At 44.6% G+C, this 15,027-nt stretch overlaps 1 protein-coding gene across 5 annotated transcripts in view; it reads left to right on the top strand.

Annotated features, from left to right (window-relative positions):
• The window catches only part of LOC115159730 (AP-3 complex subunit beta-1), an 86,526-nt gene that overhangs the window by 58,737 nt on the left and 12,762 nt on the right, over positions 1–15,027 (top strand). For all 5 annotated transcript variants that reach the window (XM_029709746.1, XM_029709745.1, XM_029709744.1 and 2 more), the window contains exons 23-26: positions 7,040–7,268; positions 12,874–12,958; positions 13,582–13,679; positions 14,629–14,767. In XM_029709746.1, coding sequence (XP_029565606.1) covers positions 7,040–7,268; positions 12,874–12,958; positions 13,582–13,679; positions 14,629–14,767 — 551 coding nt within the window. The remainder of the gene's footprint in view (positions 1–7,039; positions 7,269–12,873; positions 12,959–13,581; positions 13,680–14,628; positions 14,768–15,027) is intronic.

The raw sequence follows: 15,027 nt of genomic DNA, 5'->3' as shown, positions 1-15,027 counted from the left end.
TCCATCTCCATCCACCTCCCTCTCGAACTCCCTCTCCACCTCCCTCTCTCTCTCCATCTCTCTCCACCTCCCTCTCTCTCTCTCCACCTCCCTCTCGAACTCCCTCTCCACCTCCCTCTCTCTCTCTCTCCAGCTCTCTCCACCTCCCTCTGTCTCTCTCTCCACCTCCCTCTCGAACTCCCTCTCCACCTCCCTCTCTGTCTCTCTCTCCATCTCTCTCCACCTCCCTCTCGAACTCCCTCTCTACCTCCATCTCTGTCTCTCTCTCCATCTCTCTGTCAGTTGTTCTCTCCCTGGTGTCTCTGTAGTCTACAGTGTGTGTATGCATTATGGGTGACCTTTTCCCAGTTGAATGTCTCTTTTTATCTTTGATGTTAGATTTATGTGTTTGTTGGCCTTGTACCAGCACTACTTTAGCTGAGGAGCATGTGTGACCAATCAACCAATATGAGCTAATTCTATAGAGAGTAGATCTGTCCCTATAACATCACTATAATGTTCCCTTTACATTCATTGTCTTACCTACAAATAATAAGTTCTCTCTCGTACGTATACAATCTTTTCGTCCTTTTTTTTCTGTCTTCACTCGTCCAGTGCGTTTGTATCAGTGTGCGCGTGCATGTGTTTGTGTGTGTGTGATTGACAGCCTGTCTCAGGCAGAGTGGTGTGTTTACTGATAGGTTAAGGCCAGGCAGTAATAGACAATAGAAATGCAGATTAAACAGGGTGCTGTTTGCACATCAGCATCTGATTGAGAGTCAATCCTATGCATAAATACATGATGGCCATCAGGATTCATAGACTGGGGTAAATAACCTCACAACCCTCTCGCTACTTATTTCAAAGACGTGCGAGCAGACACACACACACACATAGTATCACCCACCCACTTCCTATCTGTCTCTCTCTCTCTCACTCACACCAATATCCTTCACAGACACACACTTGCCCCGGTGTCATTTCTATTTCTCACCAATCAGCCCACAGAAGCGGTGAGTGTGTCTCAGCTGAGCGCTTCGGCCCTTTTAGAGAATTACTGCCTGGTTATCAAAGACATTTACATTAACCCTGGTCACTGTCTCTGACCCCTCCTCTCCTCTATCTCCCTCTCCCCGCTATTTTTCCCTTTCTCTCTCCCTCTTCTTTCCTACTTTCTCTCTCTTTTCATTCTCCCTCTCTCTAATAACATTTTGACATTAGAGGATCTCTCACAAATGTCTTTTAAACCATCCCACCCCTCCAAACACACACCCTCCTTCCGTTGTCCGTGTGTAGGAGGGGGGGGGATTGTCAAAGGCTGATAACGTTTCATTCATAATTAGCATTGGGCGAATGAGGCTGCGTTGGGGGGAAATTGAACTGTCAGCGGCGGGGCGCGGGCCGTTTGACCCCATCACACCCGGAGGGGGCCATCATAATTTGTTCATTTGGTGCCCATCAGGCGGACCGCACCTCCCCGCGCCTCACCCCCCTGACCTCCCCCGGTGTGGGTGTGCTGGGTTCAGGTCTAATTATGAATCAGCAGTGGACTGGGATAGGCAGGAATATAGCAGCCCTGCCCTCCACACACCCCTACCTGCCACTCACACAAACACACACACACACACACTGTCTGGGTATAAATAGGTTTAAATGCCCTGTAGGAAATATGCATTTGGTTGATTTGGATTGTGTGTGTGTGTGTGTGTGTGTGTTTAGCAGAACATGATATGTGTGTGAATTTCACCATTTTCAAGAGAACATGTGGTCATCACTACTGCCCATGTTCTGGCGGACTTACTAAACACAAATGCATCATTTGTAAATAATGTCTTGAGTGTTGGAGTGTGCCCCTGGCTATCCATACATTTTTAAAACAAGAAAATGGTGCTGTCTACTTTCCTTAATAGAAGACATTTTAAATTATATATATTAAGTATATTTTAGCAAATACAATTACTTTTTATACTTAAGTATTTTTAAAACCAAATACTTTTAGACTTTTACTGAAGTAGTATTTCACGGTGTGACTTTCACTTTTCTTGAGTAACTTTCTATGAAGTTATCTATACTTTTACTTATGTATGACATTTGGGTGCTTTTTCCACCACAGGTAGGGGGTTGTCTGTCTGTCTGAATCAAGCCCCTGATGCAAACGCTTCAATTAAACTGATGTCCCTGTCTTGGTGTACCATAACTGTCCATGTTTCTTTAAAAGTACCAACATTAATCACTTTTTAAAAATCTCATTTTGTGATGAATGGTCCCAGGTTAGCTAACCTCTGTCTGTGTGCTTTGAGCTAACTAACTCCTGTTGGCTTAATATGGTTGTAGGTGACTGCAGTGACATCTTGCTGACTCCTTCTAGTCAAGGTCTTCTGATAGACTGACTCAATTAATTGTCATCTCCTGACTGACTGAGGGAACAATTAAAATCAAGTCAAACACACGTTTCTTACACCTCTCTCTCTCGCTCTCATACAATCCACGACATAATGAAATCCTCTTTCTGAAGTAACAAGCAGCCAATGTCACAAAAACAGAAATGGATTTTCAATACATCTCCTAACACACACTCGTTCTCTTAAATTGGACATGTTATGCGTTCACATGCTCGCCAGATGCCAAGTTACGGTTAGCCCCTTTTGAATATATCAGCGAGATTTTCAGGTAATTTACCAGAGAGGATGCTGGGAGGGGGTGAGCGTGTGGTCCCACGGCGTGGGTGTGTGTGTCCGGGCTCTGAAGGTGACTGGAGTGTGTCATCCATCACAGTTGAGACATAATAGAGCCTCTCAATCAACTTCCTCTCTCATTGTCACCTTCCCCCAAGTCCAGGAGACCAGACAAAAAGAGATCCACCAAGGGTGTGTGTGACACGGGAGGCAAGGTTACATCCCTAGCCTGCTGTTATTTACACTTTGGGTTTGGAGGATGCGTCCTGCCTCACAGGCCAACGGTGACAGAAGACTGGGCGAGGGTGTGTGTGTGTGTGTGTGTGTGTGTGTGTGTGTGTGTGTGTGTGTTAGGTCATTACTGTCTGCTGTGTCAAATTGGTGATGATAAGCAGTTTGAAACCCTGTCCTATCCTATCCTCTATCCCTCCCTCCTCACGGGGGTGTTAAACAGGACCTTGAGTGCGGAGGGAGCAGGATGTGCTTGTCAGGAAGGTAAATCTGCTTTGTGAAGGCGTGGCAGACATTACGGCCAGCTTTATCGACAACGACTGCTCTGACACGAACAAAAGTGGCCCGATAAATTTCCCCCGTTGGCGTGACGGGCGAGTGTGAGGGCGCCGCGCCGTGACAAATGTTTGTTTGACCCCCTTCCTGTCTGGGGGTACACGACACGTCTGGGCTGGCTATTACCAGGGGAGGATGGGGATAACCTGCTCTCCTCTACTATGTGTCATTGTAAAACTGGACTTTTTGAATGTGATTAGCCAGTCTGTTTCTGTTTACTAACTTGTTTTGTCAGCACTTTGAGTTCCACCCTGTTGTATTTCAAACTGATTCTCCACACTCACACACCATGACAGTCCTGAGAATGTCTCACACACATCTCTTCTCCTATCAGTATAATCTGAAAGAGACTGGCGAATATGTCCACCCACCTCCATCTCCTGTCAACAACTTAGACACTCTTTCCCATGTCATATCACATCATCACAAGTCAGAAATGAGGAGTTATATTTGTCTCCTCGTTTGACTCTCACCGTTGCGCACGTGTTTACTTGGACCCTTTTTATCTTTGTTGACTGTGAGGTTTTTTGACACTGTTGTGAGATTTCTCACACCTCTTTTTATAATTTCCCTCTCTCCCCCCTCACTCCCTTGTCTCTCCCCCCCTCACTCCCTCGTGTCTCTCCCCCCCTCACTCCCTCGTGTCTCTCCCCCCCTCACTCCCTCGTCTCTCCCCCCCTCACTCCCTCGTGTCTCTCCCCCCCTCACTCCCTCGTGTCTCTCCCCCCTCACTCCCTCGTGTGTCTCTCCCCCCTCACTCCCTCGTGTGTCTCTCCCCCCTCACTCCCTCGTGTGTCTCTCTCCCCCCCTCACTCCCTCGTGTGTCTCTCTCCCCCCTCACTCCCTCGTGTGTCTCTCTCCCCCCTCACTCCCTCGTGTGTCTCTCTCCCCCCTCACTCCCTCGTGTGTCTCTCTCCCCCCTCACTCCCTCGTGTGTCTCTCTCCCCCCTCACTCCCTCGTGTGTCTCTCTCCCCCCTCACTCCGTCGTGTGTGTCTCTCTCCCCCCTCACTCCCTCGTGTGTGTCTCTCTCCCCCCTCACTCCCTCGTGTGTGTCTCTCTCCCCCCTCACTCCCTCGTGTGTGTCTCTCTCCCCCCTCACTCCCTCGTGTCTCTCTCACTCCCTCGTGTCTCTCTCACTCCCTCGTGTGTGTGTCTCTCTCTCCCCCCTCACTCCATCGTGTGTCTCTCACTCCCTCGTGTCTCTCTCACTCCCTCGTGTGTGTGTCTCTCTCTCCCCCCTCACTCACTCGTGCGTCTCTCTCACTCCCTCGTGCGTCTCTCTCACTCCCTCGTGCGTCTCTCTCACTCCCTCGTGCGTCTCTCTCCCTCGTGTCTCTCTCGTGTCTCTCTCACTCCCTCGTGTCTCTCTCCCCCCCTCACTCCCTCGTGTCTCTCTCACTCCCTCGTGTGTGTCTCGTGTCTCTCTCTCCCCCCTCACTCCCTCGTGTCTCAGCTTGTCAAGGTAAACACATAGCACCAACAGCAGCAGGTGTAACAGAAGGATTCAGGAGGTGTTAATTACTTGTTTTAGCATTCTCTCACTTTACTCTCATTAACACAGGGTTGATATCCATGTGTCTGTCTGAGAGAGGCAGGGAGGAGCCTACTTAGTAGCCTACTTAGTATATGGGCAATATACAGTGCATTCTGAAAGTATTCAGACCCCTTCCCTTTTTCCACATTTTGTTACGCCAAAATGAGCAATCGGGGGAGAAGGGCCTTGGTCAGGGAGGTGACGAAGAACCCGATGGTCAGTCTGACAGAGTTCCTCTGTGGAGATGGGAGAACCTTCCAGAAGGACAACCATCTCTGCAGCACTCCACCAATCAGGCCTTTATGGTAGAGTGGCCAGACGGATGCCACTCTTCAGTAAAAGGCACATGACAGCCCGCTTGAAGTTTGCCAAAAGGCACCTAAAGACTCTCAGACCATGAGAAACAAGACTCTCTGGTCTGATGAAATCTAGATTGAAGTCTTTGGCCTGAATGAACCTGGTACCATCCTTACGGTGAAGTACAGAGAGATCCTTGATGAAAACCTGCTCCAGAGCGCTCAGGACCTCAGACTGGGGCGATGGTTCACCTTCCAACAGAACAACGACCCTAAGCACACAGCCAAGACAGAGCAGGAGTGGCTTTGGGACAAGTACCCATGTCCTTGAGTGGCCCAGCTAGAGCCTGGACTTGAACCCGATCTCTGGAGAGACCTGAAAATAGCTGTGCAGTAACGCTCCCCATCCAACCTAACAGAGCTTGAGAGGATCTACAGAGAAGAATGGAAGAAACTCCCCAAATACAGGTGTGCCAAGCTTGTAGCGTCATACCCATGAAGACTCGAGGCTGTAATCGCTGCCAAAGGTGCTTCAACAAAGTACTGAGTAAATGGTCTGAATACTTATGTGGTATTTTCATTTCATTTCTACATTTGCAAAAAAAATCTTAAAACCTGTTTCTACCTTGTCATTATGGGGTATTGTGTGTAGATAGATGGGGGGGAAACAATTGAATCCATTTTAGAATAAGGCTGTAACGTAACAAAATACGTTTGGTTTGAATTCTTTCCAAATGCTCTGTATGACTATGATTGTCCTGATGTTGAGACAGACAGTTCTGTCACTGCATGGCTGGACTGGGTGTCAACAAGGTAGCCTTTTACTGTTAATGAAGATTGAGCCACTAAACAGTGTTAAGAGAAAAGAAAAAATATTTTATTTGCCTTTTCACACATGAATGAGACATGATGTGGGCATCCGATAACTCAAAATGATGAGAGTGTAACACCATTTAGGCCTAGTAGCTTCAATCTTCATTAAAAGTAGCATTTTGTAACAGTTGTTGATGGGGGTATTGCAATGGAGTGTAGTTTTGTGCCTATGCAAAGTGTTATGAAACCACCTAGCCAGCTTAAGTATATTTGTTTTTTTGCATGCAGCCTAATTGTGATTGCTTGCATCTGTCTTTGTCTGTGTAAAGTAGATGGCTTGTACCAGTATACGTAGAGTCGAAAGGACGCAATGGCCACTGTCAAATCAACAAGTCAAAAGAGTCAGGCTGGTTAATAATCAGAATAAGAATGCACAGAAAATAGAATGAATGAAAGAACGAACAGAATACAGAATGAAAGAGGGACCATGCTAATGTTGCTAGGGGAAAATAAAGAACAAGAAAAACACTCCCCTTAACCCCCAGAATTTGTCAGTAAGTTTCTCCCTCTTCTCCTCCTGACAGGGTGTTTTGTCCTGCCTCTCTATGCTATGGTAATTACAGTTCCTGCTGTTGAAAAGGTAAAAGCTCTGTTAATAGAACGCTGAATGGCAGGCTAGGCCCAGAGCAGTCCTCTAGTGTTCCCATTCATTAAGCCAGAGCAGTCCTTCAGCCTGCCGTGGTGCTGCATCAGACTACCCCAGCCACTCACTACTAACCTGCCTGATTATAGGAATAATAATAATACATTGGGTTTATATGGCACTTTTCTAGGACATGGCTGAAATGGCCTTTTTCCTGGAAGAATGGTTGATGGTTAATGAACAGAGCTAGGCATAAGTTGTCAACAAAACCTCAGTTTTCCTGCAGTCGTAAGTGGAGTAGCCTATGGTAAGTAGATATTTAATGAAGAGAGCTGGACCTACGTCACCAAACAACATACCTACTTCTATGTGGGGTTATCTGGGTTTGGTTACCTGACAAAGATCATATTTGTCAAAATGTTAACAACCAACATTCTGTTCTTCAGACCTTTTCATATTCTCATTGGTCCACTCTGTGTGTGTCCCTGTTTACTCAGTTCTGTCCCCGCTCTCTCTCCTTTCCTCTCCAGGTGAGCGGTCCAGCGTTTGTCCCAGAGAAGAGCCATGACCTGCTGCACCGTATGACAGGTAAAGGTCTGTCAGCCCAGTACCAGTTCCCCAGACAGCCCTGTCTCTACCAGCCCACCATGGTGTCAGTCCAGATCAGCCTGACCAACACCACAGACCACCCTCTGGAACAGATCCACATTGGAGACAGGAGCCCCACAGGACTAAATATACACTGCTTCAATACTATAGGTGAGTTAGATAACATAATACACTGCTTCAATAATATAGGTGAGTTAGATGACATAATACACTGCTTCAATACTATAGGTGAGTTAGATGACATAATACACTGCTTCAATACTATAGGTGAGTTAGATAACATAATACACTGCTTCAATACTATAGGTGAGTTAGATGACATAATACACTGCTTCAATACTATAGGTGAGTTAGATGACATAATACACTGCTTCAATACTTTAGGTGAGTTAGATGACATAATACACTGCTTCAATACTATAGGTGAGTTAGATGACATAATACAGTGATTCAATACTATAGGTGAGTTAGATGACATAATACACTGCTTCAATACTATAGGTGAGTTAGATGACATAATACACTGTTTCAATACTATAGGTGAGTTAGATGACATAATACACTGCTTCAATACTATAGGTGAGTTAGATGACATAATACACTGCTTCAATACTATAGGTGAGTTGGATAACATAATACACTGCTTCAATACTTTAGGTGAGTTAGATGACATAATACACTGCTTCAATACTATAGGTGAGTTAGATGACATAATACACTGCTTCAATACTATAGGTGAGTTGGATAACATAATACACTGCTTCAATACTATAGGTGAGTTGGATAACATAATACACTGCTTCAATACTATAGGTGAGTTAGATAACATAATACACTGCTTCAATACTATAGGTGAGTTAGATAACATAATACACTGCTTCAATACTATAGGTGAGTTAGATAACATAATACACTGCTTCAAATCAAAGTTTATTTGTCACGTGCGCTGAGTACAACAGGTGTAGACCTTATTGAAATGCTTACTTACAGGCTCTAACCAATAGTGCAAAAAAGGTCTTAGGTGAACAATAGGTAGGTAAAGAAATAAAACAACAGTAAAATGACAGGCTATATACAGTAGTGAGGCTATAAAAGTAGCGAGGCTACATACAGACACCGGTTAGTCAGGCTGATTGAGGTTGTATGTACATACTATAGGTGAGTTAGAACATAATACAAAGCTTCAATGATATAGGTGAGTTAGATAACATAATACAAAGCTTCAATAATATAGGTGAGTTACATAACATAATACAAAGCTTCAATGATATAGGTGAGTTAGATAACATAATACAAAGCTTCAATAATATAGGTGAGTTACATAACATAATACACTACCTGACCAAGTATGTGGACACCCTTTCAAATTAGTTGATTTGGCTATTACAGCCACACCCATTGCTGACAGGTGTATAAAATCCAGCACACAGCCATCCAATCTCCATAGATAAACATTGTCAGTAGAATGGCCCATACTGAAAATCTGTGACTTTCAACATAGGATGCCACCTTTCCAACAAGTCAGTTCGTCAAATTTTTTCCCTGCTAGAGCTGCCCCGGGCAACTAAGTGCTGTTATTGTGAAGTGGAAACGTCTAGGAGCAACAACGGCTCAGCGTTGGTGGCCACACAAGCTTACAGAACGGGACCACCGAGTGTTGAAGCGTGTAGTGCGTAAAAATCGTGTGCCAACTGTAAAGTTTGGTGGAGAAGGAATGATGGTCTGGGGCTGTTTTTCATGGTTCAGGCTAGGCCCCTTAGTTACAGTGAAGGGTAATCTTAAATCTACAGCATACAATGACATTCTAGACGATTCTGTGCTTCCAACTTTGTGGCAACAATTTGGGGAAGGCCCTTTCCGGTTTCAGCATGACAATGACCCCGTGCACAAAGCGAGGTCCTTACAGAAATGTCGAGATCGGTGTGGAAGAACTTGACTGGCCTGCACAGAGCCCTGACCTCAAATCCATCGAACACCTTTGGGATGAACTGGAACGCCGACTGCGAGCCAGGCCTAATCGCCCAACATCAGTTTCCGACCTCACTAATGCTGTTGTGGCTGAATGGAAGCAAGTCCCCGCAGCAATGTTCCAACATGTAGTGGAAAGCCTTCCCAGAAGAGTGGAGGCTGTCAGAGGAGCAAAGGTGGACTAACTCCATATTAATGCCCATGATTTTGGGATGTTCGACGAGCAGGTGTCCACATACTTTTGTAGTGTATATGCACTGAACAAAAATGTAAACGCAACTTGTAAAGTGTTGGTTTCATGAGCTGAAATAAAATTCCCCGAAATGTTCCATACTCACAAAAACGTATTTCTCTAAAATGTTGTGTACAAATGTGTTTACATCCCTGTTAGTGAGGATTTCTCCTTTGCCAAGATAAGCCATCCACCTGACAGGTGTGACATATCAGGAAGCTGATTAAGTTCACAAGTAAACATTTGCTTAACAAGTCACAGAATAAGTTGCATGGACTCACTCTGTGTGCAGCAATAGTTTTTAACATAATTTTTTTAATGACTGCCTCATCTCTGTACGCCACACATACAATAATCTGTAAGGTCCTCAGTCGAGCGGGGAATTTTTAAACATAGATTCAACCACAAAGACAAGGGAGGTTTTCCAATGCCTCGCAAAGAAGGGCACCTATTGGTAGATGGGTAAAAATAATAAAAGCAGACATTGAAAATCCCCTTTGAGCATGGTGAAGTTATTAATTACACTTTGGATGGTGTATCCATACACCCAGTCACCACAAAGATACAGGTGTCCTTCCTGAATCAGTTGCCGGAGAAAAAGGAAACCGCTCAGGGATTTCACCATGAGGCCAATGGTGACTTTAAACCAGTTACAGCGTTTAATGGCTGTAATAGGAGAATGGATCAACAACATTGTAGTTAATCCACAATACTAACCTAAATGACAGAGTGAAAAGACTGAAGCCTGTACAGAATAAAAATATTCCAAAACATGTATCCTGTTTGCAACAAGTCACTAAAGTAATACTGCAATAAATGTGGCAAAGCAATTAACTTTTAGTCCTGAATACAAAGTGTTATGTTTGGAGGAAATCCAATACGACACATTACTTAGTACCATTCTCTACATTTTGAAGCATAGTGGTGGCTGCGTTATGTTATGGGTATGTTTGTAATCAATTGTTAAGGACTGGGGAGTTTTCAGGATAAAACATTTACAGAATGGAGCTAAGCACAGGCAAAATCTTAGAGGAAAACCTGCTTTCCACCAGGAACCTTTCAACAGGACAACAACCTAAAAGACAATGCCTAAACTACATTGGAGTTGCTTACCAAGAAGACAATGAATGACCCTGACTGGCCGGGTTACAGTTCTGACTTAAATCTATGACCTGAAAATGGTTGTCTAGCAATGATCAACAACCAATTTGACAGAGCTTGAAGAATTTAGAAAAGAGTAATGAGAAAATGTTGCACAATCCAGGTGTGGGAAGCGCTTACACTTACAGCTGTAATCGCTGCCAACGGTGACTAACATGTATTGATTGGCTCTGAGTTTAATATTTATCTAATCAACCTGTTTTATTTTTCATGATATTCTTTTACAAATGTTAGAACTTTTCTTCGACTTTGACATGACATTTTGTGTAGATCATTGATTTAAAAAATGACTATTAAATCCATTTTAATCCCACTTTGTAACACAACAAAACGTGGAATAAGTCAAGGGTGTACACAGTGTACAAAACATTAAGAACATCAGCTCTTTCAATGAGACTGACCAGATGAAAGCTATGATTCCTTATTGATGTCACAAATCCACTTCAATCAGTGCAGATGTAACTCAATATTACCACAACGGTGTTTTTAATGTTTTGTACACTGTGTATATAGGACAAGCTCATTGTAATGGCTGGAATAGAATATATGGAGCGGTATCAAACATATGAAAACCACATGTTTGACTCCTTCCATTAATTCCATTCCCACCATTACAATGAGCCCGTCCTCCTATAGCCCCTCCCACCAGAGCGAGAGAGCGAGAAACATCATCCAGGTTATGTATTATGTCATGTCGAGGGAAAGGCCTTAACTACCCTGCATTACACTGCCATCCAGGACCTAATGATTTTAATGTAAAACGAATTCATTTGCACATACAGGTATGACCTCTCGTTCTTACAAATCTATATGAGGCCTCTTATGTTCCGTGACATTTTAAAATAGGTGCTCTGCTGGTCACTCCAGACCCTGTATTAGTAGGTCATTATACTATGGAGGACTATAAGCCTATATGATAGGAAACCATCAAGACCTTGTTTTCTATTATGATCTTCTATAGCTGAGATTGGGCGTATTAATCCACATAATCCCTGGGAAGCCATATTGATTAGAGAATATCTCCATTCATAACACACACACACACCTCTGGGCCAACTCTCCCTGCAGACATCAAAGAAAAGCAAAAGAAGAGATGAAAAAAGAGAAGTCGTGTGCGCTCAAGCACGTTAAAAGCTTCAATTGGCTGTGGATTGATTGGGCATTGAAGGAACTCAGGCTGCCAAACACTGGGTAATTGGGATCGATTGAGTTTGTAGTGTGTGTGTGTGTGTGTGGAGTCGGTTTTCAAATTGAGCAGGAGAAAGTGAGTGCGGAAGAAATACCTTACTCTATCACAATGTCTTAAAAATGAATGATACAGAGCACTGTTCCTACAGTAGCATGGCTCACAATGCATTTCAACATATCTGGCGCTTCCACACCTGCATCTACATGTATTCATCTACTGTAGTAAAGTCCACCTTCCTCTCAAAACTAAAATGTAGAGGGGGATGAGGAGGAGAAAAAGAGTGAGATGAGCGAGGGAAGAAGTTAAAGAGATGGGGGGGAAAAGGAAGAGAGAGAAAGAGGGGTGATATAAAGCAGCTTTGAGGCAGGAGTGTTGAGAAGAGGAGTGTTTGATGTCTCTGTTTTCAGTGTCTGTCCTCTGGTGTCCAGGGTCCTCTCCTCTGTGTGAAACAGAGTTCCACGCTGAAACACAGGGCTGCTCAGGAGAGCATAGAGGATGACTCTGTCGATCTGTCTCCTCTAGGCCTCTCTCCCTCATCCTTCTCACCTTCTCTTCCTCACAGATCTCTCTGCTCCATGTCTTTCTCCCTCTTCCTTCCTCATCTCTCTCATCCCTCTCTCTTGTCCTACTTTATACATAGCCATCTCCACCCTCTCGGTCTCTCTCTCTCTTCCTCTCCTTCACTCTCTCTTCAGACCCTGACATTCTCTTTGACAAACCTGTTGTTTTGGAAATAAGCTATTCTTTTTTTGGTCTCGTTGCGGAGGATGAGATTGAAAGATGGATTTCTCACACGCAGTGGCCTGGCTTTGTGAAGTAGAAAACACAAGTAGTGTCTGTCTGCATGCCTGTCTGTCTGTTCCACTCTAATGCCCTCCTCTCTCTCTCTCTCTCTCTCTCTCTCTCTCTCTCTCTCTCTCTCTCTCTCATTCTGCCCCCTCCCTTGTCACTCTCTTCCTCTCCTCTCTTCCCTCTTCCATCTCTCTCTTCCTTTGCCCACTACCTCGCTATCTGTTCTTGTCACTCACTCCTTTCTTCCCTCTCCTCTCTTCCCTCTCTTCTCCTGCCCTCTCCCTTCCCCTCTGCCCTTGTCACTCACTCCTCTCTTCCTTTCCTCCTCTTCTCTCACTTTTGCCCCCATCCTCCCTCTCTGCCCTTTTCACTCACTCCTCTCTTCCTCTCATCCTCCTCTTCTCTGTTTTCAGAGTGTCTGGAGCCGGATGCCTCAGTGACTGTTTTCATGGGCATCGACTTCAACGACTCAACACAAGCAGCCAACTTCCAGCTGTGGTAAGATACCCTGTCTTCTAGTCATTATACACAGTGAGGCTGAAACAGCCATGGCTCTCTTCCTCTTCTCCCTCCTCCTCCTCCTCCTATCCATAACTTGCTTTTCTTCTAGCTGTAGAAGATAACTCCCCTTTTCCGGTCTGTTATCTCCATCTCTTCTCTACCCCTCCTCTTCCTCCTCTCCTCTCTGACCTGACTCCCAGGTGAGGCATCACCCACCATTGATCCTGTTTCAGAGATAACAATTATCCCCCTCATTAATGAACTCTGCTCTGACTTCGCAGAGCAGAGCAGAACAGAACAGCAGTCTATGCCACCACCTTTCTGCTCTGCTCCGCTCGCTGATCAATAGGCTGATCAGAAAACATTTTTGGGACAGAGCAAATCAATCCGCGCCAAAATGCCAATCACCCAGTTTGTTTTGTATGGCAATCAGAACAGAGAAAATGTCACATACACACACCCCTAATTTCCATTTGTTTGAGCATTACCGGTAGCTTGATTTTGTTATTAGGTATATGATCGCAAAACACTACAGTACTATTATACACACGGACAGAAACATAACACACTAACATAGTTGTGGCCCTTCGACACTCACTGTTGTCCTGTTTGTCCATCAGTACGAAGGAGGACCATTTCAGTGTGTCCATCCAGCCTGCCATAGGGGAACTCTTCCTGCCCATCACCATGACCGAACTGGACTTCCGCAAGGAGCAAGGTGAGCTTTCATACAGCGTTAACTACAAAAAATATCATAATCATTATCTTACACAGTCAGACTAAACATTACCTACATTATCTTCAACATGACCAATCACTCCATATTTCATGGTGTTTAGGATAAGTCCCTGTTAAAGTGTTACTGAGCCGTGTGCTGTAGTCACACCAATCAAAGGCAGTTTGTTGTTAATGGCTTCATAAATGATTCCAATAATACAGGCCTGCTTTTTATGGAGGCTTTAATGCAGAAATTCTTCATAATAAAAATACATTTTCCATTCAACTTCAATGGTCCTCCAAGAGTGGCTGAAATATCTTGTAAACACACACACACTCACATACACACACCGAGGAGAGCTGTTGAGAGAATGTGGTATGTAGGCCACCACTCTTCTCTAAGTGTCTACTAATGCCTTCCTTGTCTGGTTAATTCATTAATGAATCTTCATTCACTAGATTCCTATTCTGATCTCTACTCCTCACAGCAATCAGGGAGAAGAGGAGACAAAGGCTAGATTTAACCCACCCCTCTCTTTTAAAGATTCTTTAAACGGAACAACTTTCCTTCTCTTTAGGCGGTCTTTAAACAGATTTGTTATTTTGACCTGAATGGAGTAGTGTGTGTGTGTGTGTGTCGTCGTCGTCGCCCCCCCCCCCCCACTCACTCTAACCTGCCTCCCTCCCTCCCTCTGCCATTCACTCCAGTCCTCATTTAAAAACTATTTCTGGCATGTTGGGTGCACTTTCTTTCTTCATCTTCCACACAGTCAAGCTCTCAAGCACTATGTTCATTTCCTGTCATCTGTCAGAATGAGGAGAGTGTGCTGGCTGTGTGTCACAGGGTATTGAGTGCAGTCAATGAATATTATTCTCCAGCGCACCTGCAAAGCAACCTCTAGATGTGTTGTGAGTGCATCATTTCACTAAACTGTTTCTCACCCAATCAGGTAAACTGCTGGGCATGAACGAGAGCTCGGCAACCATCACCATGGCAGCAGAGAACATGACCAGCCAACCAATCAGCAGACCAGTGGCAACCGTGGCCAACCTGGGAGTGGTTCCATCCGGTCAAGACAACGTCCACAGGTGTGTGTGTTTTGTTTTTTGTGTGGCTATTTAAGGTTAGGGATTGGCATTTTGAATGGGAGTGAATTGTTTGGTCCCCACAATGATAGTAAAACAAACGTGTGTGTTTGTTAGTTTTTTCGTCTCTGCTTTGCACGTATGTGTTTGACTGTCTGTGTGTGTCCCTGCCTGAGACGGCTCTGCCAGGGGAATGCCTAGAGAACGGTGTGTGTGAAGTCTTGCTGTGTAATTGGTGTACACAGGGTGTGCTAATGAGCTTC

This window comes from Salmo trutta, chromosome 23 (genome assembly GCF_901001165.1).
Source record: "Salmo trutta chromosome 23, fSalTru1.1, whole genome shotgun sequence".
In the NCBI taxonomy this organism is placed as follows: Eukaryota; Metazoa; Chordata; class Actinopteri; order Salmoniformes; family Salmonidae; genus Salmo; species Salmo trutta.
This window is presented reverse-complemented; position numbering and strand designations above follow the sequence as displayed.